Source organism: Schistocerca serialis, chromosome 1, assembly GCF_023864345.2.
Source record: "Schistocerca serialis cubense isolate TAMUIC-IGC-003099 chromosome 1, iqSchSeri2.2, whole genome shotgun sequence".
NCBI classification, from domain to species: Eukaryota; Metazoa; Arthropoda; class Insecta; order Orthoptera; family Acrididae; genus Schistocerca; species Schistocerca serialis.
Genome location: NC_064638.1, coordinates 667,160,841 through 667,184,929, shown reverse-complemented (window position 1 = coordinate 667,184,929; position 24,089 = coordinate 667,160,841). Strand labels below are relative to the sequence as shown.

General features: G+C 39.7%; 1 protein-coding gene across 1 annotated transcript in view; it reads right to left on the bottom strand.

The window, feature by feature from the left end:
- Window positions 1-24,089, bottom strand: part of LOC126479821 (long-chain fatty acid transport protein 4-like) — a 329,898-nt gene that overhangs the window by 84,022 nt on the left and 221,787 nt on the right. Inside the window, exon 4 of the mRNA XM_050103817.1 lies at window positions 9,975-10,197. Within this exon, the coding sequence (XP_049959774.1) occupies window positions 9,975-10,197 (223 nt within the window). The remainder of the gene's footprint in view (window positions 1-9,974; window positions 10,198-24,089) is intronic.

Below are 24,089 nucleotides of genomic sequence, written 5' to 3'. Positions count from 1 at the left end.
ATTCTGTTTTATATTGCATACAGAAATAATAATTAACTAAGTCTAAAAACAAATGTCATTAGAGCAAAGGTAAATTCATTGTCAATTAATTTTTAAGAAATTAATTTTATGGTGTTAAGTTTTGCATTGTCTTGAATGACAAAATCCATACAATGCAAATTGTTTTACACAGTAATAAGGAAATCAGTCAATTAAAAAATTGGAAGTTAAAGATGTACATGGAAGGAAAAAATAAAAGCAATTGCTATCAGACCTAACAATAATATGTAAGTATGAGAACATTGTAGACCATATGTATTACATCATATCTGTGGGAACGATAAAAATGAAAGGGTTAAGAAAGATAAAATTAAAGAAGCTAGGTAAAGAGAGGGAGGAGCAAATGAGTTCAGGCATGTCAGCAATATGAGAGTGGTGGAGCAGAGGGGAGAGGTTTAATAGAAAAGTGACAGGTAATGTTTAGTGCAGTATGAAACTAAAGAAGATAATAAAGAAGAATCCCAAATAAAAACATTACAAGCACATTAGTATAGATTAGACCTAGGAGCCAGGCAGAAAATCAGCACCAGAGGAAGATTTTTCTGTTGAATATGAAAACATAACATAACTAGACGCTCTTGAGGTAGGAATAGTTTCGTATGTTAGTAACATTCATACCACAATTCCACAGTCCAAGTAGTACTAAAATCACTCAAGTCTTAGCTATTAGACACATAGTGTTTCTTTGGGGTTTATGTTAATGATTTGAATACCAGCATACTTATGTAAATGTGAATAAGCCACACTATTTTCCAATAAACAAACCAGTGAATGAAATTTTTTTATTTTTATTTTCTGATATTTTCCGTTTCATTTTCATTTTCATTTGGCTCTGGTTGTCAACATTTCAGACTGTTGTTATTATTAACACACCACATGGAAGTAGAGTTGATAAAACTTAAATTACAAGGAGACAGAATGGCTGTCCTTTAATTATCGTCTGGAGCCAAAAGTACATGTACTGTTAATAGGAACACTTAAAAGTAGACAAGAGCTATTCCAAGCTTTTGAAACTTTTGTCCCTGTCTCATGGAGGAAAGAAGAATTGAGAAGAATTGGTTTGAGAAGACTGTAAAAGAAGAGCCGTCACACAGGTCCCACGTTGAGTGGGAACATAGAGTAGAGTTGCCTAAAGCAAGGTTGTACCATTTGATTTAGTACATTACTTTACTTTACTTAGGATGTGTGCAGTTATAGTGACAAATGTCCTCTGTACTGCTCATTCTCCTTGTTTTCCAGAAGTTGGACTCGTACTGTTGCAAATTTATGGAACACCATAACATACAACTAATGATTTGCTACCATCCCTCTACTGCTGACTAATGCTGCAGAGTCTTTTACATCTACTCTTTTCCCAATCTTTCTGGATTAATTATTGGTCACTTAGCACTACTACACCTGATAATGAAAAATATTCTTAAGTACTTAATTATTGCTGACTGTTACATCTTTACCAGTTTCTATTTGCGAAGCGAAAATGATTATAAGCACTGATAACATCATCTATAAGGAACCCTATTATCTGAAATATTTCTTACAGAATTAACTACATACATTATTTTGAATTATTATGGTTAATGTTTACAAGCTGAGAACATGCACTGATCTGTAGTTTATTGCTGCTCACATTTGATGTCCAGATGTCAAATAGTGCCTTCATTTGAGGATCTGCTTCTGTCCTGCAATAAACAGTGTTCCTGTTTCTTCTCTTAGCTTGGCTCATGGTGCTACCTATGAATTTTATGTCTCTTTAGGTTATTGCAGGTAGCATTTTATAATAGACTAGTAAACCTAGCAATGCTCCACAGTTGCTAAATATGTATTGGAATTGTATATAGCTCCTAATCTCCTCTGCTGCCCTCCCTTCCCCGCTTCTCTCTGTTCATCTCCTGACCTCCTCCACCTATCTTTGTCCATCTCCACCCCTTCCCCTTTCTCTTTGTCTACCTCCACCTCCACTGTTTACTGCAGAACAGAAGCAGATCATCAAATGAAGGTGCTATTTGAAATCTGGACATCAAATGTGAGCAGCAATAAACATATGAGTAGAGAGAACAAAGTGAGAGGAGGAGTTGCCATATATGTCACAAGTTATCACTGTGTAAAAAGCTTAGATACAAAAAATTTTTGTCTAGAGCAATATATAGAAGCATGTGCCTGTCAACGTAAACTGAAGAAGGGCTCTTTTATAATTGTAACAGTATATAGGTCCCCTTCAGGAAACTTTCATTTATTCCTAGAAAACTTGGATGCCCTGTTGTGCTATCTGTCAGATAGGGGAAAGCAAATTATTATTTGTGGGGACTTCAATGTTGATTCATTGAAAGAGTGTAAGAGGAAGAATGACCTGGAAGTCTTGCTCGGTTCTTTCAATTTGACATCTGTCATTAATTTTCCTACTCTGTTAGTAAAGGACAGCAGCACATTGACAGATAACACTTCTATAGACCAAGATAAGTTTAAAAACATAAATTCTTGTCCTGTTGAGAATGGCTTTTCTGATCATGGTGCTCAGCTAGTTACAGTATATGACATAGCTCCATTCAGTAATTCAAAACTACCCTCCAAAGTTGTGCGTTCAATTAATGACTCAACAATTAGAAATTTCAGAGAAAATCTTCAGCAATTAGACTGGGATGTGGTATACAAGGAAACCGATGCTAATTTAAAATATAACTTATTTCATGATATACACTTGTAAGAGAATTTGAAAACTGTTTCCCCAAGAAAGTAGTTAAATCTAATTATAAGAAACCATGCAAGAAACCTTGGCTTACTAAAGAAATAAAAATATCTTGTAACCATAAAAGGGAACTGTATATAACAACAAGAAAGAGTAATGACCCAGAAACAGTCAAATATTATAAAAACTACAGTGCTACATAAAGAAAGGTTATTAAAAAGTCCAGAAGCATGTGCATCATGTCTGAGATTAATACCTCTGATAACAAAATCAAAACAATTTGGAATATTATTACAAGGGAGACAGTGCAACCAAGAGTACAGGATGAAGGCATTACCATCAAAGCGAATGGAAACAAGCTGGAAGTCAAAAGCATTTTGAATAATCATTTTTTAAATGTTGTAGAGGAAATAGGATCCAAATATTCATTGGAAGAAGCAAGGCAGTTAATGGAAGAGGCCTTACCCACACCATTTGATACAACTGAAATTCCACCCATCTCTTCTTCTGAAATCAGGAAGATAATAAACTCTCTCAAGAATATCCAGCAGGATAATAAAAGCTTGTTCCCAAGAGATAAATGGGATTCTTAGCCACATGTGTAATAGCTCTCTGAAGCAGGGTATTTTCCCAGATAGACTGAAGTATGCCATTGTTAAACCGCTGCATAAAAAAGGGGATACGTCTGATGTCAACAACTACAGCCCAATCTCTCTTCTGACTGCCTTATCCAAAATTCCTGAAAAAGTAATGTATTGTAGAGTAGCTTCACACCTTTGTAAAAATAAAGTTTTAACAAAATGTCAGTTTGGTTTCCAGAAAGATTTTTCAACAGAAAATGCTATATATACTTTCACTAATGAAATATTAAATGCTCTGAGTAACCAGAAGTCACCCGTTGGGATTTTTTGTGATCTCTCAAAGGCTTTTGATTGTGTAAATCATGGAATACTTCTAGATAAGCTCAAGTACTGTGATACGAATGAGACAGCGTTCAAATGGTTTAAATCGTACCTAACTGGAAGAGTGCAGAAAGTTTAAATAAGCAGATCACATAATATGCAAAAAAAACTAGTGATTTTTCAAACTGGAGAACAATCAAGAATGGGGTGCCGCAAGCTTCGGTCTTGGGTCCTCTGCTGTTCTTAATATATATTAATGACTTGCCATTCTATATTCACGAAGATGCAAAGCTGGTACTATTTGCCAATGATACAAGTATCATCCAGCACCCAGCAGACAAGAATTAACTGGTGAAATTGTAAACGATGTTTTTCAGAAAATCGTTACGAGTGGTTCTCTGCAAATGGGCTCTCATTAAACTTCGACAAAACACACTACATACAGTTCCACACAGTAAATGGAATGACACCATTAATAAATATAGACTTTGATCAGAAATCGGTAGCTAAGGTAGAACATTCAAAGTTTCTAGGTGTATGCATTGTTGAGGGGTTGAACTGGAAAAAAACACACTGAAGATCTGCTGAAACGTTTGAGTTCAGCTACTTATGCTATTAGGGTCATTGCAAATTTTGGTGATATACATCTCAGTAAATTAGCTTACCATACCTATTTTCATTCTGTGCTTTCGTATGGCATCATTTTCTGGGGTAACTCATCATTGAGTAAAAGAGTGTTCATTGCACAAAAGCATGTAATCAGAATAATTGCTGGAGCTCATCCAAGATCATCCTGCAGACACTTATTTATAGAGCTAGAGATCTTCACTGTAGCCTCACTATATATGGAAACATTCCACGTGGGAAAAATATATCTAAAAACAAAGATGATGTAACTTATCATGCGAAAGTGTTGGTATGTTGATAGAGACACTAACAAACGCAAACAAACACACAAAATTCAAGCTTTCACAACCCACGGTTGCTTCATCAGGAAAGAGGGAAGGAGAGAGAAAGACAAAAGGATGTGGGTTTTAAGGGAGAGGGTAAGGAGTCATTCCAATCCCAGGAGCGGAAAGACTAACCTTAGGGGGAAAAAGGGACAGGTATACACTCGCACACACACACATATCCATCCGCACATATACAAACACAAGCAGACATATGTAAAGGCAAAGAGTTTGGAACATGCACTCTAATTCAAGGTTATAAACAGATCACAACCAAATATCTCACTGCTCAACTGGACATCTCTGTTGGTAGTGCTAACATATTCCTCCACCATTTTGGGTACTCAAAAGTGTATGGCCACTGAGTTCCTTGCCACCTAACTGAAGACCTAACAGAAGAGCAGTGAAGGATCATATGTGCAGAACTGCTTGTGCATTATGTGTCTGAGCATGACAATTTTTTTTTAACCTCATCAGAGATGATGAAACTTGGTTCATCACTTCAAACCAGAAACAAAATAACAATCCATGGAGTGGCACTTGGAGCCACACTACCTATCCTCCAAAAAAATAGTTCAAAGCTGCATCCTCAACCAGTAATGTCATGGTGACAGTGTTCTGATACTCTGAAGGGGTTATTCTGTTTGGTGTCCTCCCTCATGGTGCAACGATCAACTCTGAAGTTTATTGTGCTAGCCTCAGGTAACTGAAGAAATGACTTCAGTGTGTTCATCACTACAAAAAAGCAAATGAACTACTTCTTCTTCACTACAGTGCAAGGCCTCACACAAGACTGTGCATCCGAGAGCAGCTCAAAGAACTACACTGGACTGTTCTTCCTCATCCACCCTACAGCCCGGATCTCACACCTTCTGACTACCATATATATGGCCCAATAAAGAATGCACTTCACAGGTAGCAGTAAGTGTATGATGGGAAGGTTACTGATGCAACTATACTTTGGCTCCAACATAGACCAGTAGAATGCAGGCATATAGGCACTCGCAGGAAGGTGCATAAGGCCATTGCATTAAACAAAGATTAAATTGTTTAGTGGGGAATAATATGGTGTATTGGTATCCTGAAAGGGGGAAAAACAACAACAACAACAACTTACTTTAAGAAAAAAATGTTTTGCATTACTTATTGAATGACACCTGTAAAATCAATGGTATTCTCCAATCACTTCAGGCAATGAAATGCAAAGGGATAGTTCATGTGACAAGAAGAAATTTTGGAAGATGGGAAAAAGCAGTCAAGTAGAGCCCAAGAGAGGAAAACTGTCCACAAGGAAGACGTCCAGACAGCTGGGATAATGACAACTGACAGGAGACAGCCTGAGAGAGGCAGAAATGCAAGATATTAATGCTCAACTTGAATGGGCTACAGAAATGAATATGAAATAAAAAGGAGAATATTTGTGACTAGAATGGGCTTCACCATATACCTCATAGTAGTTCTGATGAGTCATAGTTACTTTCTCTAAGGATTAAGTACTTATTCGAAAAACTATAGATCTGCTCATTTGGCCACATGTAGAGAAAATTACTTAATCAATAGCATGTACAGACAACATTACAGCAAATTACACATTTCATGACACAATACTGTTATGCTTTAATTTAGAAATTTCTGAAAATTAAGTCTTATTTCTTGAATTGCCAGGTTTAAAAAACAAGTCATAAGGGAAAACTTAGACCAAAATAAATTATAGAAAGAAAGGAATGCATTCATTCTGTTGCTTTCTTAGAGGAGTACATTCGACAGCTACCAAAATGTTTCAATGCTGAAATTGTGACTGATCTTTCGAAAATATTATGTATCTTTTTAATGAAACCTTTGCCCTTGCAGTCAAGTGCTTAAAAATGAGGGAGGAGAGGGGGAGGGGGAGGGGGAGGGGGAGTGGGAGAGAGACAGACAGACAGAGAGAGAGAGAGAGAGAGAGAGAGAGAGAGAGAACTGTGAAGCAAAAATTCCTTATAAAAATAAGACAAAGTAACTCTGCTCCATTATAAAACCTGGACTTTGTTTTGGAGCTGGCAATTCCAAAATGTCAGAAGTAAAGCTACATGACAAAAACACTATAATTCCTCAAAGAAAGTTAGAATATGTCTACAAACTCTCAACAAATGTTCCAGAATTTGATTTGATATCAGTGGCAACCTAGTAATAGATGTCCCTTTCACTTAACTCAGGAGAAACAATTCCCTGAGATTTCCAGGTGTGAGGAGGAAAATGGTGTCAAGAAGTTCCTGACAAATTAACGTGGGGGGGAAGGGGAGTGCACACATACCATAATAATAACTTTTCTTTCCTCTCAGCTGAAGTAATGCCAGCCATAAGCATTAATTTAACTGCAGTTTTTAATCATCAACATATTATATGGAAAATTATTCATAAATTAATATATTAAGATTTTTAAATTCATTATTTATACAATTCAATTCCAAAGCTAGGTCACAGAACTCCCTGAAATTTTATGAAATTCCTGGAATTCTCTGCGAATTTCCTGATTTTTCCAGGTGAAATGTAATTCCTTAAGAATTCCAGGTTTTCCAGTAGAATTGTCATCTTGTAATATTATGCTGTCAAACAGCTTAGTTTCAAAAAGGGTATAAGTGTGATACCCCTAATTAATATGAATTTTGAGAGTAAAGGTTTTATATTTCCCAGAAGTTCACAAGCATCACTTGTGACCTTAAAAATGCTTTTGATTGTGTGACAAAGAACCTGGGATCTCTTTACTTCGTCTCTTGTTTTGGTACCCTTAAATACATTTTATTGTCATTTTTCCCTAATGACCATTAACATGCATGAGTATAATCTGCATTTCCATAAAAGATAAAGGTTGGCCCTCAGTCTTAAGAAATATAGCTTAGTTTTGTGTATGTAATTAATTAATTTCCTAATTTGTTTTGATTATTCTTAGTTAATACCTTTGTTATATGGTGAAATCAGTAATTGTTTTGTGACTTGGATTCTATTGTTGACTTATAAACAAATGTAAATTCTGTACTAATTACAGCAAACGTTTGGAAGAAGAACTACTTGGATTCTTAAAGTATTTATTTGGCTCTATTTGAAAACATATTAGAAAAGCGAGTCTTTAATTAATTCCAAAATAATTACCAGATTTGTCAAAAGTATTGTTTGTATAACTATATCTGTTAATTTCATTATTTAAACAAACAATTTGGCCTAACCACTGTGTTAGAAGAAAATGTTAAAAAGAAGGAATATTTCGATGTATTCAGTTAATTGAATCAGTTATGTTTTAATTGTAATTTCTGTAACTTAAACATCAAACAATGTATCATTTCAGTGCCTATTATTGCGACGATATACAAAGGACTGATTTTTGGTCCCGAGACAGGCAGTCCACAGCCGATTTTCAGACAGGAATTATGTATTATTAAAGTAACAACAATACATCAACCTAACAGTGGAGTAAGACAAATAGATCATGTGTTAAAACAATTAATGACAATTCCTGTTCAACTTATTTCAGAAATAGTGTCACACGTACCGTATTATTCTGCAAGAACTGTGATCTGTGTGTTTATTCTAGTAATATGCTGACATTTGCCTGCAACCTATTGGGGGGGGGGGGGGGCATGAACAGTGAAAGGAAAGAACTGTGAAACACAATTGTGAAACTGACAGCTACATCATCTACAGTAGTCAGTGTTGAAATGACCAACGATGGGTTGATTCTTCATAAATCCTGCTTGTTTCTTATATATTACCTATTTTAAATATGTAACTTGATGAACATTTTGTAGGCTGTGCTAATCAATGAGATGCCTCCAAAATTTCTGCATTATTATTTATTGTCCTTTTTACGGACTGATGCTGTAATTGGTTCCTTCCACAGAGTCAGCATTCTTTCTTCACCCCACATGTTTGTCACAAGTTTGTGTATTTGTTTCATAAATGCATCTCCTTTCTTTTTCAGTAGTTCAGTAGCTATTCCTTTCTCCCTGGAGCTTTGTTGATTTTTTAGTATTTTCATTGTGTCAGCTGTCTATTTTGTTGTCAGTGGTGCAGCTAAGAATTCTAATATTTATGTTGTTCCTCTGTTTCTGTACTTCTTTCTTCAACATTGAAAAGCTCCTCCATATATTTATTGCAAATTCCAGTGCCTTTTGTTCTTTCCAAAACTGTATGGCCATTTTCATCTTTAATGCCATATATTCATGGTTTATATCCTTTTCTGAAGAACATAATTGATATGCTTCTTCCTCATTTGTTTCTATCATTTCCCTATGGCCTTCAATGTCAAGGTTGTCTGCCACTGTTAGCAACTCACTTCTGTTTTGAAGCTTAGTGACAAATTCCCAAGCCTCGTCATTACCTTTAAATTATACCATGTCAGTAACCTGTTCTTTTATGTTCTTACCTTCCTTTGGATTTTCTATAGCTACTGACTGTCATTCCTCTGTCGTGACCACCTCAAGTCTCTTTATGGTTTTCACATGTATTACACTGCTTTTATGCCTTCTCTCTTCAAGGACTTGGTACATTTTTTTTTTTTTTTTTTTTTTTTTCCAATTAACTGGCAACACCCAAGTTGGCTTGTGAATGTCCTCTTGTGTAAAGTACGTGTTCATAATCCCTAGCTGGTTGCACTTCTACAGTTGTATAGCTCGTGCTGATGACTTTTGAGTTTTGTATCCCTCCTGCTACCTTTTGAATGTAATTTGCAATGTCACATGCTAATTATCTTATTTTATGTTCATGCCATGTCAAGCAAACAACAGAGACATCAAGTAGCAGATAAAAGAATTACCCTTCATGGCAATCTTTGGACTGTCCAGAGAGGAATAAAAAAAGACAGCGGTCAAGTGTTTTTGCAGGATTGGAGGCTGATGGGTGCCACAACAGATCAAGCAAATCCCTTTGTCTATTGCTAAAAACATATACTGTAATGTACATTTTATTTTTATCCTATCCAAGGGATGCATGGAAAATGATAAAACGATAAAAATAATATATTCCATAATGTTTCATGTGCCTATGGCCTTTTGTCACAAAGAGGTCCCTCTTAGAACTCTAGGTTGCCACATAATATAACAGTCAGGAATTTAGACATAATAACTACAAAAACATAGTATTCAAGAAAAGGAAATCTACTGACTTCAAATGTCTGTAGAAACACAGAATCCTTTAAAACAAATTATTCTGCTTCACTACATACAGAAAAGCAAAATATGTAACAAACCTATTATCCTTAAGACTATTTAACGCAGGAAATCATACATGTATGTAGTGGGGTAAAACTGAAAGCTTGTGTCTTCTATTTTCATTCCCTCTTGTAATAAGGTAGACTGCCGACGGAAAAATTCTACTTAGAACCATGAACTATAACTCAAAAAATTTAGCTTATGTTATTTGAATTACCTTGAGTGTGGCATCATTGCTGCTTTTGGTAGCCCTGTGGTTCCAGATGTGTATATGTAGAGTAACTGGTCTTGAAATTTTGGTGGTTCAGCCGATGGCAGACTAACAGGTGCTGATGATATTAAGGCATCAAGATTCTTGAAATCAGATGTTTCATTGCCTTTACAGTTCAACTGGAAATATACCAATGATGGATCAAGTAATGATCTTATCTCTTCTATAGCTGAAACAATGAAGAGATAAAATGTAAATTTTTTGTTGGTGAATAATGCCTTGTTGTCAATGTGAGCAAGAGATGCTAAACATCAATTAGACAAGAATAGGGGAAGGAATCAGACATGGTATTGTTGTAAGAACCATTGTGCCACTCAGAAAATTACGAATGATACAAGTATCTACTAAGAAGAGCTGTCTCAGAGAGGGCATCAATATTCAGTCTAGTACTGACAAGATTTCCACTTCCGTCAAAGATTGGCAAATGAAATAGATCATCAGCTGCAGTCACTTATCATCAATCAATGGTTGGTTGGTTGGTTTAGGGATGAAAGGGACCAAACTGCAGAGGTTATCGGTCCCTATCAATCAATGGATACAGGTCTCTTCCAGTGTTCTTCGTACTTCATCATCTTCAGCTTTTAGGTGCAGAACTGACCCTAAATAATGAGAAATATGGAGTCTTGTGCAAGTTATATGGCACAGTGGTTAAAGACACTACTTTTATTTGGAATGAAACGCATAAAATCCACCAATTGCCTATTCTGATTTAAATTTCCCTGGATCACTTCAAGTAATTATGGGATGGTTCACCAAATAAGGTTACAAACAATTTCCTTCTCTATTCTTATTAAATCTGAGCTCACACTCTGTGTCTAATGACCTCAATGCCAGTGGGACATCAAAGTTTAATCCTCCTTTAACCTTTAAGTAGCCACATCATATCTTGAAATGCAGAGCCAGGTCGAGACATCTTTACACCCCCCCCCCCCCCCCCCCCCAATCCTCTGTTTACCCTTTTAACACATTCACCCATGGCGGTTCTCACCATAATCACTATAAATGTGATACACACTGTATACAGATCATGCAGTTTTAGCACACCTGGTGCCCATCTCAGCTTGATGCTCCTAGCAGCCACTACTAATTGTAATATGTTCTGAGCAGAAAACTAATGGCTGTCATGCCTCTGGTGTGCCTCTCAGTTCACCACCCTACGTGGTGGCTTGTGTTGCTTAGGCCTTAAAATGGCACTGTTGATATGCAAACAGTCAAGTATGTTTCTAAAAAATGAAAAAGAGTGCAATACTCTAACATCCCATTAACTGATTGTGTAATACAAATATTTTTATTTCATTTTAAAAAGGGAAATATGGATCTGAGTGATATTTTGATAGTTCATTATTTTCGCAACATAACGGGTTAACAAGCTTTAATCCAGACTCATCTTTTAGCTTAATTGCCTGAGGTCAGGTTATTGAAGATGTAAGAATTCAGGGGAGACACATTTGCCAGATAAAAAAGCACTATTAACTGCCGAATTCTCCTTCATTTCCCAGCTTCTGGCTTTTTCTAAGAGCCTATAAATTTATCAACCTTTCGTTCACTGTGCATCAAAGGGAGGAGTACACCAGACAATTGTTTGGCTGTAACTCACAAGACCACTGTTATACTGTTTGTAACAATGAATAGGCTCCAATTATAGCTGCTTGTTTATTGATCAACATTTGTGTTCTCCCATTATGTTCCTACACAGTAATGTTGTTATTACTATTACTATTATTACAACTTCCGTTTGCTTTTTAAGTAAAGTCCTAGCAAGTAGCTGTATCAGTTGCTCATAGTTAAATACCTTGCAGTACCTGTCATAACCAAATGTGCATAACCAAGTGAAACTTTTAGGAAAGTCCTTCTTTGAGATGTTGTTCAGCTTACTCATCACATTTGCACCTTCTTCAGTCTTGGCGAACCATTAGAGATCCATTATTTATACACTTTGTCATTTTGTAATATATCTGTATTGATAACACCAAGTTCTGTCACTCATGATGGTTTTTTTTCCACCAGACAAGAATTATCTCATTCTTAATCTCAATTATCATAGCAGGCATCCGCACATCATTTATGTTTGGAAGTCAAGAAGTCTGGGACAAACACTGCACACATTTTTTTTCTACTTCATAACATTCTGGAGAATGTCTTTAACACTTGATTTAGAGATGTTTAGTTTACTGCTGCAATGCGATTTGTGACAACAACATTCACACCCTACGCCCCACATCCACTTCTTAATGCTGCCTGCTCACAACTGACTAGTCAAAATGCATGTCTGTTGTACACAATGTTTGTTCAAGCTGCCACCCTAGTTACTGCACTGTAATTGATTATACACCAGGAATAAAATTTGTCTCTGAATTTTTTAGACACACGGTTTATAATCAAAGTGAACACAGTGAAGTAAAACAGCAATATTTTATATGCCATTTTCACTAAGAATACTTCAGGCCTCTTTGTGCCTCATGAGAGGATGAAGTCTCAGGAATACATCTTCCTTCATGTGTCTGAATCTTGTGCTTGCTGAGATCTGTCACTCTTTCTATTCACTTTCACAATGTGCATATTAGCATACATATCATTATCACCTATTAAACTATCATTAAAATAGAAGAAAAGAATTCCACTGAAGTCTTTGCTTCTTTACCAAACTCTAAAGGACCTAATTTATGGGAAATTATGTTACTATTTTTCAGTCTTTTGAACACCATTTGCTACATAACTTACACTCCTAAAGCAGCTAGCTTGTAGGAAATGCCTCATATTATATATTGAGCAAATGAAGCCGTTAAGAATTATTATTTTACACTCCATAAAATGTAAGAATCGTGGTCTTCAAGTACAGGAAGAAAGAGAGAGAGTTAGAATCAGTTGTGTTATGCAGAAGCTTGGAAGTAATGATGGATTGGGCTATAAAAAGAAGTGGCCACATACAATCAACCAACAGTGAAACAAACGGCAGGCTTTGATTCATGGACAGTATGCTGAGAAAAATGCAGCTTTTTGCTAAAGAGTTTACTTATTAATCTTCATACTGCTTATAACAAAACGCTTATCTCATTTGGGATACATATCAGGTTGCACTGACATAGGACATCAAACACATATAGAGAAGACAAGCATGAGCTGTCACAGGCTCATCTGAATAAGAAATAACACACAAATACTTAAAAAAAGGACAAAAAAAGAAATAAAAACTGAACACCAACAAAGACCTGCTTATTAAGCTCCAACATTTTTTTTTTTGGAGGGAGGTGGGAGTGGGGGGGGGGGGGAGGCAAGTGGGATAGGTTAACATTACATAACTAACATCTAGAAAACTGAAAATAAACAGTTGTTCTTCGTACAGTCCATTTGAAAGTGAAATGTGATGAACTAAACATTAAGAATAAAAGTATTCTCATATGCTAAGCACCTTTTTGTTGATTTGCAAACTACAGATGTGCATGTAGAACTCAAAAAGATTAGTCTGCTGCTGCAAGCAAATATTTATGTACCACATTAATATTTTAACTAATCCATTTGATGCTGGGATCCTTAATGAAGAGTGTCGGCCATCTGCTCCATGTGTTGACACACATTATGGGATTTTATTGCACATGGAATTTTACCCATCAAGAAGTACACTTAAGTTATGAAAAGTTGATTGCAATGTGCTTTACAAAGAACATATATATTTGAAAGTGGCAATTCCTTATGCTGTTATTTGTTGTAAATGAGTGAATTATTTGAGAAGTATGTGTTTGAATGATGGCAATAGCTAAAATTCATTATCGTGGAGCATGAAAATGTGTGTTAATCAGGTCGCATTACTTCTGGTGGCATCTACCTCATAGCTGGTTCCTTAACAGTTTTCCGCACACACTTACAAGAATGCTAGGTCTGTCCTAAAGTTTTCAGTTAATTTTACAGACAAGAACAATAACACATTAAAAGGGTGCGAGAGATCAAGACCCAAACCTCGAACCCTCTTCTCTTTAATAGGCAATGTTCTTATGAAGTGACACATCCACGCACAAATAACAAGTTGCAGTATACTTTCAATCTGCCAGTGCCCACCTCATACTTTCTGAACCTCTTGAAGGCTCTCCTGCATTCATTTTTGGTTTTCCTGTTTGGCTGCAGGGCTGAGTCTGGCCAGTCTGACTGGTTATCCTGCCTGTTTAGATTAGAATAAATAAAGCTCAGTTGATGTAGGTTATGAAGATTGAAAGAACTTTAGTCTCCCACTCAACAAGCTATTACCATATGTTGTTAAATGCAGTGAAATTATAATGAGCCAGAGAGAGAGAGAATACAGCTGACTGTTTATCTGTAACCAAGCTGTTCAATGACAAAATGTAAATGACAGTTCTCTAACAATAAAGACACAGATAAAACGTAAGTAAATTGCAACACACAAAGAATAAACAAGTGCACCAGTGATGGCAAAACACAGCACTTCTGGTGGCTGGTGCAGGAACTGAATTGACAGCGCAAAATCAAACACTTGCATCACGCCACATGTATCAAATACTCGCACACTGCACTGCACAGAACTGCACTGGTGGCCATTGCTGTCACTACTACAGCCCCTTTGACAGAAGTGGAAAGCCACCCAGGAAGCATGCTGGGAAGTGGATGGGTCAACCAGATCCCGTGGTTCATTGTTCTCTTAAAGCTGGTATCATGGCCGGTATTGGTACAGGAGATGGTGTTGCTGGACTAGGTGATGGCACAGGAGTTGCTTTGGCTGGGCCAGCTGCTGCACAATGCTGTATCCATCGAGCATCAGTAGGTGGCGACTCAATCAAAATGTTATACCAACTTGATCCAATCTATTGTAACGGAAATGTGGTTGCTCTTGACCAGGGTGTGATCACTGATTTTGATGACATGATGCAGCCTGGTGTACGGTGGTTGTAGGGCCATTTGACGCCATCAGTATGCAACATCACGTGTGTGCACATATCGAGGTCATTCTGAACAAACATGCCAATAGTTCTACGTCTGGATGGCTCGGGATATCACATCTTCTTGATGTCCTGTCTAAGGTGACCGATGAAGGTAGGTGGTTCTGTATCAGGCTGCGGAAACACAACTACAAATTTGCCAGGCAGTTGTAGCGACTCTCCAGACATCAGTTCTGCAGAGAAACCATAAAGATCGGGTTAGTACTCATTCCAAGGGCCAAGTAGAATGTTTGGTAGAGCTTCTGTCCACCAGGCTGCACGACACATCAGGGCTGCTTTTAGTGTTCAGTGCCGACGCCCTATCATTTTGTTGCTGGTTTGTTGGTAGCTGGTTGTTTTGTGATGTTCCAAGCTGCAAAAAGTGGTCAGCTTGGCAAAGAATTGTGATTCGAACAGTAATCTGTTGTAATGGGCAGAGGACAGCCAAAACATGATACCCAGTTTAGCACGAAGGCATGCTTCAAAGCTTCTGCAGACACGTTGTCCATGGGCAGCTTCTGGCCAATGGTTGAATCATTGTCAGCAGGTACCATTGGCCACTTGAGGGTGGTAGTGGTTCAACGATATCCATGTGCACATCACTCTACCGTGTGGTAGAGTCAGAGAAGTTGCTGATCAGCACATGTATGTGCTAGTTGACCTTGTACACAACAAACTTCCAGTCACGGCAGTCTTTCTTCATGCCTGACCACACAAAGCAGTCTCTGATGAAGCATTACGTAGATCACACACCTGGGTGACACGGGTTGTACAACAATTTGAAGGCGTTCGTCTAAAATCTTGCTCGTAAAAACGGTCATGATTTTGCTGTTGATGCCACTGAAATATAACTTGATGCCCGTGCTGGTAATGTTGACTAATTGTAAGTCTAACGACGAAGTTGTTTCCTGCAACAGCTCTTGCAGTTCTTGGTCGGTACGTTGTGCTGCTGCGAACTCTGCGTAGTCAATACTAGAGATACTACTGATATGCGGGAGACAGTCTGCTATCACATCCTCGATCCTGGATATGGGTTGGAAGTGCGATAAATATAAGCTGGTTAAGCTACAGGGGTGAACACTTTATGATGATCTGCCGAAATGCACACGTGAGCAGTCTGTGGTCGGTGAAGATTTTAAACTCCTGGGCTTCCAGTTGAGGTCGAAAGCATTTTATTGCCTCATACATCGCTAACAGTTCACGGTCATATGCACTCCACATCTGTCGAGTTGTTGGCAGTTCCCACGAGAAAATTGCTAGAGGCTGCCATGCGTCATTGTTGCGTTGCTGCGACATAGTGCCCACCACTGTCTGGCTCGCACCTACAACCAATGCCAACGGCACGCTTGGCTCAGTGTGCGCTATCGCTTGAGTTGCTTGTCTGAATGCAGCGGTCATGCAATCTGTCCAAGTTATTGCTGTCTCCCTTTGCATTTTGGTCCTGCGAGCACAGCCATTAACGGGTCCTGCGCGTGGTAGATGCCAACGAAACAAAAATTCACCATCCCTAGAAATCGTTGCAGCTCCTTAATTGGGGAAGGCCGGGGATCTTCAGAATGACTTCCCCTTTTTCAGGTAGCGGTGTGGAGCTTGACGGGATAGTGAGGTGGCCAAGAAAATCGACTTCTGGCTCACCGAACATGCGCTTCGCTGTGTTCAACATTATGCCATGCTCATCCAACTGCTTGAAGATTTCAATAAGATGCTGGCAATGTTGTTTTGGTGAGGCAGAGAATACCAATATGTCATGGAGGTAGGCGAGGCAGAATGGCAGACCTTGCGACATGGAATCGATAAATCTCTGCCATATTTGTGCATCATTCCTGAGGCCGAACGTCATGAAATTGCTCTCGAAGAAGCCGAATAGTGTAAAGACGCCATTTTCGGGATGTGTTCTTTGGCCACTGATATCTGTATGTATGCCTTGGCACAATCCACAACGCTGTCCAGCGAGCACCACTAAACGGTTAGTTGTAATAGCAGAGTAACAGCACTGGATAATGATCTGGCACTGTAGGGGCGTTAAATGCTCTATAATCACCGCAAGAGCACCATGGACCATGTTTCTTTGGCACTAGATGCAGTGGTGAAGACCAAGGACTACTGGACTATCACACGATGCCCTCTCGAATTATGCTGTCGACTCCTGCCTTTGCAATTGCTAAAGGATCCGGGGCCAACCGTTATGGCCTACAAGATAAAAGGGGTGTTACGCATCACATCTTTAAGCATACCTGTCGTCTTGTCAGTGCCGGGAAATCTAAAACCATTGGGACTGCTTACTGTCGACGGTTTGATCCGCTTGGCAGACTTAGTGGTGGCCTGGCACCGGAATCCCGTGGCCATGAGTCTGGAAATGTGGTCAACTAGGGATGTGTTGGCGATGTCAAGCAATTGTGTCCCAAGAAGCCAGCCCAGATTATTGGCGCAGCGAAATTCCACACGATCACTCAACACATATTTTCGTCCGCATTATGACTTAGCGGATGACGTTTTTCCGCTTTTCCTGTAAGCGGTGTAAACCTTCTATACGACACTTCCTGAAACACCACACAGCTTCGCTACGTTGGAAGTATCCACCATATGAGCACCAACAATCTGCCCCATTCGAATGCACAGACTTTCGACACAGCGTATTCATAAAAGTACACAGAACGCTATTCTGACCATGACTGACACTTACGACGCATTGAGAACATTGCACAAGTGCTGTTCGCCATCAAGTACAACAGTGCAGCTTGCAGACTTTGCTTATCTTCACGCCTGCATTTCTCGCCGTGTTTCCACAGTTTTCTTCACCCTCTGTAAATGCGACTAAAAGAACATGGAAATGAAGTCCATGCTTCTTGGCAGAGCGTAGAGGAATGATGCGGGAGACCTGCACCGTCGTACTAGGCAAGGTCCTTAATGGAGGTGGTTTGCTGTTGCCTTCCTCCGACCGTAATGCGGATGAATGACGATGACACAACAACATCCAGTCATCTGGGGACAGGTGAAAATCCCTGACACCGCCGGGAATCGAACCCAGGATCCCGTACTCGGGAAGTGAGACCGCTACCGAGAGACCACAAGCTGCGGACTAAAAGAACATACGTAGTTAATTTTTCTTAGACAGCAAATTCACGTTGTAAAAGACAGTGACACTTCGTGTTTTTCAGCGTTAAAAATGAAATTATGCAATGAAGCAGCAAAAAGAAGAATTAACTGATGTAGAAGAAAAGATGTGAAGTGATAGGAATATTTACTTATTCTTCATAATAACAGCCTGTTATCTGAAAAGCTAAAATAGGTCATGCAAAACTCATTTCCTCGAATGGCAATTAATCATGTATTAATTATTTATATCTGATAATTAAAAATATGAATATGCATATATATAAAAAAACTACTTCTACTACTACAAAACTACGTTAAACCTTTAACTAATTACCCAGCTACTAACCTACTACCAAAAGTACAGAATTTATTCTCTGTTTGTACATTTAAGTTGTAGATGGTTGTCCCCGCTACTGGATCCGCCCTCATACTACCCCGGTCAACAGCCACAGTCTATTGCACTCCTTGGGCGTCGGCCAGCACGTCAGCAGCGTCTCCACCCATCACTGTTACTTCTTAAAGTCCATTCTTCCATGAACACCTGCACCAACGCAATGCAGACTATCGGGACAGTACTTCACTCGGGGGTCGCCGACCTCAGTTATCTTCTACCCATCCGCAGAGAGCCTGAGTGGCAGCATGATGACTTCTGGTTGAATGCCTCGTGAAGTCATCCTTGGCCTTTCTGGATACTGCAGCTGCAGTATCGTTAATACCTGACGTTCATTACTCGCCGCATCTTCATAGAGCGTGCAGTCCCACGATGTGTGTTTCTGGTGTGTCCACACTGCCGCAGGCGCAGGTATCATTCATCTGTCTTCTGATTTTGTATAGATACGAGGCATAAGGACCATGGCCAGTCAAGTAATGTATCAGCCCACTCGATGGGTTAAGGAATCTCATTTTTAATGTCTCCCTGATGTTAGGGAGAAATTCGTAAGTTCCCCTGCCTGTGCACGAGATGTCCAATTCATTTTGCCACAGTTGTAATATTCCATCTTTTATTGCCTTTTTCGAATTGGTCTCTCACTTCCAAGCACTCTTCGTGCTTCCATTTGATTGCCTTTCTTTAACCAGTAAATGGCTCCCCTTTTCCTAATTTACTAGTCCAGTGAACATATTTCTAGAATTACTAACAAAGCATCATTCGGTGTAGTGCAGTAGGCGCCCGTTGGTTCTTCTTACTATTGAGGCAGGCTTCACTAACTGCAATCTATGAGCTCAAACGCTCGCACCATGAAACGTTCCCTTAGAAAAATTAATGAATTACTGTGCTAGTAAACCCCTTACGTTATTTGATTTTCAAACAGCTGAGCAAAACTGAACGTACTCAGACATTTCTCTCTTTACTTATTCTGATCATCACTAAACTGACACACAATATTTTTAGCGCAACGCAATCTGACTTTCAATAATCCCTACAGAAGAATGGCACTTGCTCACAATAACCTATAACTTTCATGAATCACTTACCTCACAAAAATCTTCGTTACTCGAACTACTGCAATACAGCGAGTGCCAATACTGCCAGCCAGCTAAATAAAAGATTCTAACTACTGAAGGCACTAACTACTGATAGGCATAGTTAGAAAATGAAAGATTTTGATAGAGAACAAATAATGTATTTACCTTAATAGTGTTCAAAGGTCATTATATATATATATCAGTTCATGACATCCAGTCTTACAAATTTACTGTCTCTGATGGACTCACGTCCAGATCATCCGCTCTCAAAACTCTGCCATCTCTCTCCCCACATTCACCACTGCTGGCGGCTCACCTCCAACTGCGCAACGCTACGCGCTGTTAACATCCAACCGCCCAACACTACAATAGCGAATATATCAACAATGCCAACCAGTCACAGACTGCACACAGCACAGTCAGTGATTTTCATACAGAGCGCTACCTGGCGTTAGCAATGTAAAAACCTAAACAGCCTACTTACAACCATATCCTACGATTGATGCTAATACAGATTGGTGGTATACTCTGATTGTCTTCAAGGGAAGCCGAAACTGCCTATTTGCAATGGTTATAGTTTTATTAACCAGGTATGTACCTTTTTTGCCTGCATCCTCTATATGATGTGCGAAGTTACGACGTTCGTCGAGAAATACCCCTAGATACATATCTCTTTACTACACTTCTCCTAATCGTTACATCATTTAATTTTATTTTTGGGTTTCTTATTAGTTTCTCTTTCAGCAGGAGATACATTGTTTTATGAAGTGCTAGTGACACCTTAACACGTAGACGCCAGCCCTCAAGTTCGTGGAGGGCCGCATTACATTTGTCTTCTATAACTCTCCTGGACTTGACAACGAACAGCCCGCCATCCGCAAATGCCGCCAGTCCGCTTATGTTACCGCTGTCATGTAATTTCTGTAGTATGGGCTTCAGTGCTAAATCCCAAAACTCCGGACCACACTCATATCACTGCGGACAGCCTTGTGTTATTGTCTTCGTTGTTTTCTTTCCTGGACGTGTTAAACAAGCATGTTGCACGTGGCAGTAATCTCTCAGGCAATTATCCCTAAGGCGACCACAGAAAGACGGTAACCATAGGTTATCGAAGGCGCCAGCAATATTAACCACCATCGCAAGAGTGTACATAGAATGAGTGTCTGTCGCTAGCGAGATTGCCTTATTAATTGCGTCTGCAGCTGACTTGTCTGTTCTAAACCCGTACTGGTGAGTGCTCATCCCGTGTAGCAGTCTGTGATCTTTTAATCTTTTGTATAAAAGTTTTGATGAGAACGTTCAAAAGACAAACTGGTCTGTAGGATCTGTGTATAAAAGTTTTTCAGATGTCTTGATGAGAACGTTCAAAAGACAAACTGGTCTGTAGGATCTGGATATCAATGGATCTTGCCCTTTACTAATTATCATCACTTCAGCGTTCTTCCACGGCGTAGGGACCCTTCCTTGCAAGACACACTCATTGTACAGAGAGCACAAGTAACTAGTTCGTAACATAAGGATTTTATTACTTCGGCAGGGATCCTGGAAATTTTTTTTGTTTTTCAGTCCTAAGGTTATTTGCCTAATTTCTTCTTGTGGGAATGCGTACACAAATTTATTGCTTCTGTATTCTTCCCATAACATTTCCCATACCCAAGCTGTCTCGCCTTCTTCTCTATCGTCAGAAAGTAGTGTTTCCATTACCAGGGCAGCTTACTGTTCCTAACTCTCTGTTACCGTCCCAGCATTCATTCTGAGCGTGGATAAGACTGTTGGTGAACGTATTTTCTCGCATACTATTATATATCGTACACCCCACGGATCGCCTTCAAAATTAGCCTCAACGCTTACATAGTTCCATTTTTGTTTTCTACAACTCTTCCTTAAAACGTTATTTAACATACGTGCAACCTTCGGACTTTTTCTTCTTGGACCCTGCTGCTCTGTTATAGCTTCTTGGCTCTTCTTGCTCCACGTCTTAATTTGTGCAGCGTCTCTGTCCAGATGCAAGGTACTCCTTTAGAATAACCTCTGCTGGCAGGTGTCCATGGCTCCATTACTCTATGTACAGCCACTGTCAGTTCTTGCGCTTTAACATCTACATTACCACCCAGCGATGGACTTTCTGGGCAGTAAAACACTCTTCTTAGTTCTTTCCAGTTAGTGTCCTTGATCTTATATTTGAGCCTTATGCGCACATGTTCTGTGGCGTCTTGGATTTTCCTTCCAGAGATGGTATCGTGTATGATATTGTGGTCACTCGATGTCAGTCCACTCGCAAACCTGCAACCTTTTACACGGCGCGCCTTTGCCGTATTTGACGTTGCCCCGACTCCGTACGTTGGCGGATTGTGAGGTGCACTCAACACCTGTAGGCTGAGTTCCATAACGGCTTCTTCTAGTTCTCTTCCATGGTCATCAGTCAGGCGGCTATGCCACAATACTGACTTCGCATTTGCATCAAAGGAGTACACAACAGGCTCAGTTCGTCCTGGGTAACTAATATCCTTTAATCTTAGCAAATACTCGTCGATCAGATCACTAAACTGAAAATACAAGGAAACCAGGGTGCAGCTCTCCCTCCCGGTAACATTTCCACACAGATTACATGTTCTGAACAGTATTGTGATATTTTTATCACTGTTTTGGCCTGTTAAGTACTATTATTGCTACCAAAGGACGTTGCTATTGTGCGACTACTGGGCAGTTACTGGCATACTGGGGATATTTCCTGCCTTTGTATACTGTTCTTGGAGGCACAATACAACTTACTGCAACTCTTCTACGACTCTTCTAACCTCTTGCAATACGCTGACAATTCTGACAATTCTCACGGCATTAAGGTGTCCTACTTTATCTCCATTAGGGAATACGCATATATATTTGACAGTCTTGCCCTACTGGCCTGCAATCTAATGGTATATGACCATGCGTCATCACAAAGAGCTTCTACAACATACACTATGTGATCAAAAGTATCCGGACACCTGGCTCAAAATGACTTAAAGTTCGTGACGCCCTCCATCGGTAATGCTGGATTTCAATATGGTGTTGGCCCACTCTTAGCGGTGATGACAGCTTCCACTCCCGCAGGCATACGTTCAATCAGGTGTTGGAAGGTTTCTTGGGGAATGGCAGCCCACTCTTCACGGAATGCTGTACACAGGAGAGGTATCGATGTCGGTCGTTAAGGCCTGGCACGAAGTCAGCGTTCCAAAACATCCCAAAGATATACTATAGGATTCAGGTCAGGAATCTGTGCAAGCTAGTCCATTACAGGGATGTTATTGTCGTGTAACAACTCCGCCACAGGCCGTGCACTATGAACAGATGCTCGATCGTGTTGAAAGATGCAATCGCCATCTCCGAATTACTCTTCAACAGTGGGAAGCTAGAAGGTGCTTAAAACATCAAGGTAGGCCTGTGCTGTGATAGTGCCACGCAAAACAACAAGGAGTGCAAGCCCCCTCCATGAAAAACACGACCACACCATAACACCACCACGTCGGAATTTTCCTGCTGGCACTACACACGCTGGCAGATGAAGTTCACTGGGTATTCGCCATACCCACACCGTGCCATCGGATCGCCGTATTGTGAACCGTGATTCGTCACTCCACACAAGGTTTATCCACTGTTCCATCGTCCAATGTTTACGCTCCTTACACCAAGCGAGGCGCTGTTTGGCATTTACTGGCATGATGTGTGGCTTATGAGCAGCCGCTCGACCATGAAATCCAAGTTTTCTCACCTCCCGCCTAACTGTCATTGTACTTGCAGTGGATCCTGATGCAGTTTGTAATTCCTATGTGATGGTCTGAATAGATGTCTGCCTATTACATATTACGACCCTCTTCAACTGTCGGCAGTCACGGTCAGTCAACAGCGGCAGTCTCGGTCAGTCAACAGACGAGGTTGGCCTGTACGCTATTGTGCTGTACGTGTCATTTCACGTTTCCACTTCACTATCACATCGGAAACAATGACCTAGGGATGTTTATGAGTGTGGAAATCTCGCGTGCGGACGTGTGACACAAGTGACACCCATTCACATGACCACGTTCGAAGTCCGTCCGAGTTCCGCGGAGTACCCGAGACTGCTCTCTCACAATGTCTAATGACTATTGAGGTCGCTGATATGGAGTACCTGGCAGCAGGTGGCAGCACTATGCACCTAATGCGAAAAACATATGTCTTTGGGGGTGTCCGGATACTTTTGATCACATAGGATATCTAAGGAGAATGATTCATTTCTTCTGGCAGAAGCCTGCTTCAGTATCTTCTCCAGTTTTTCCACTTCTGTTGGCAGATTGTCCACTCTGTCTACAAAATCAGGTGTAGGAAAAGTAATATACTCCCTTTCTGGATGCTAATACCTTACTAGAAGTCTTAACGCTGTAATAAGCGTCATTGGCTCTTCCAGTCTACAAAGTTACATAACGTTTCCTGTGCTTTCATAGATCTTACGCGGATCTGTTCCGGTCTGTGTTTTATGTGTGTGTGTGTGTGTGTGTGTGTGTGTGTGTGTGTGTGTGTATTCCTAAGGGACCAAATTGTTGAGGTCATCGGTCCCTAG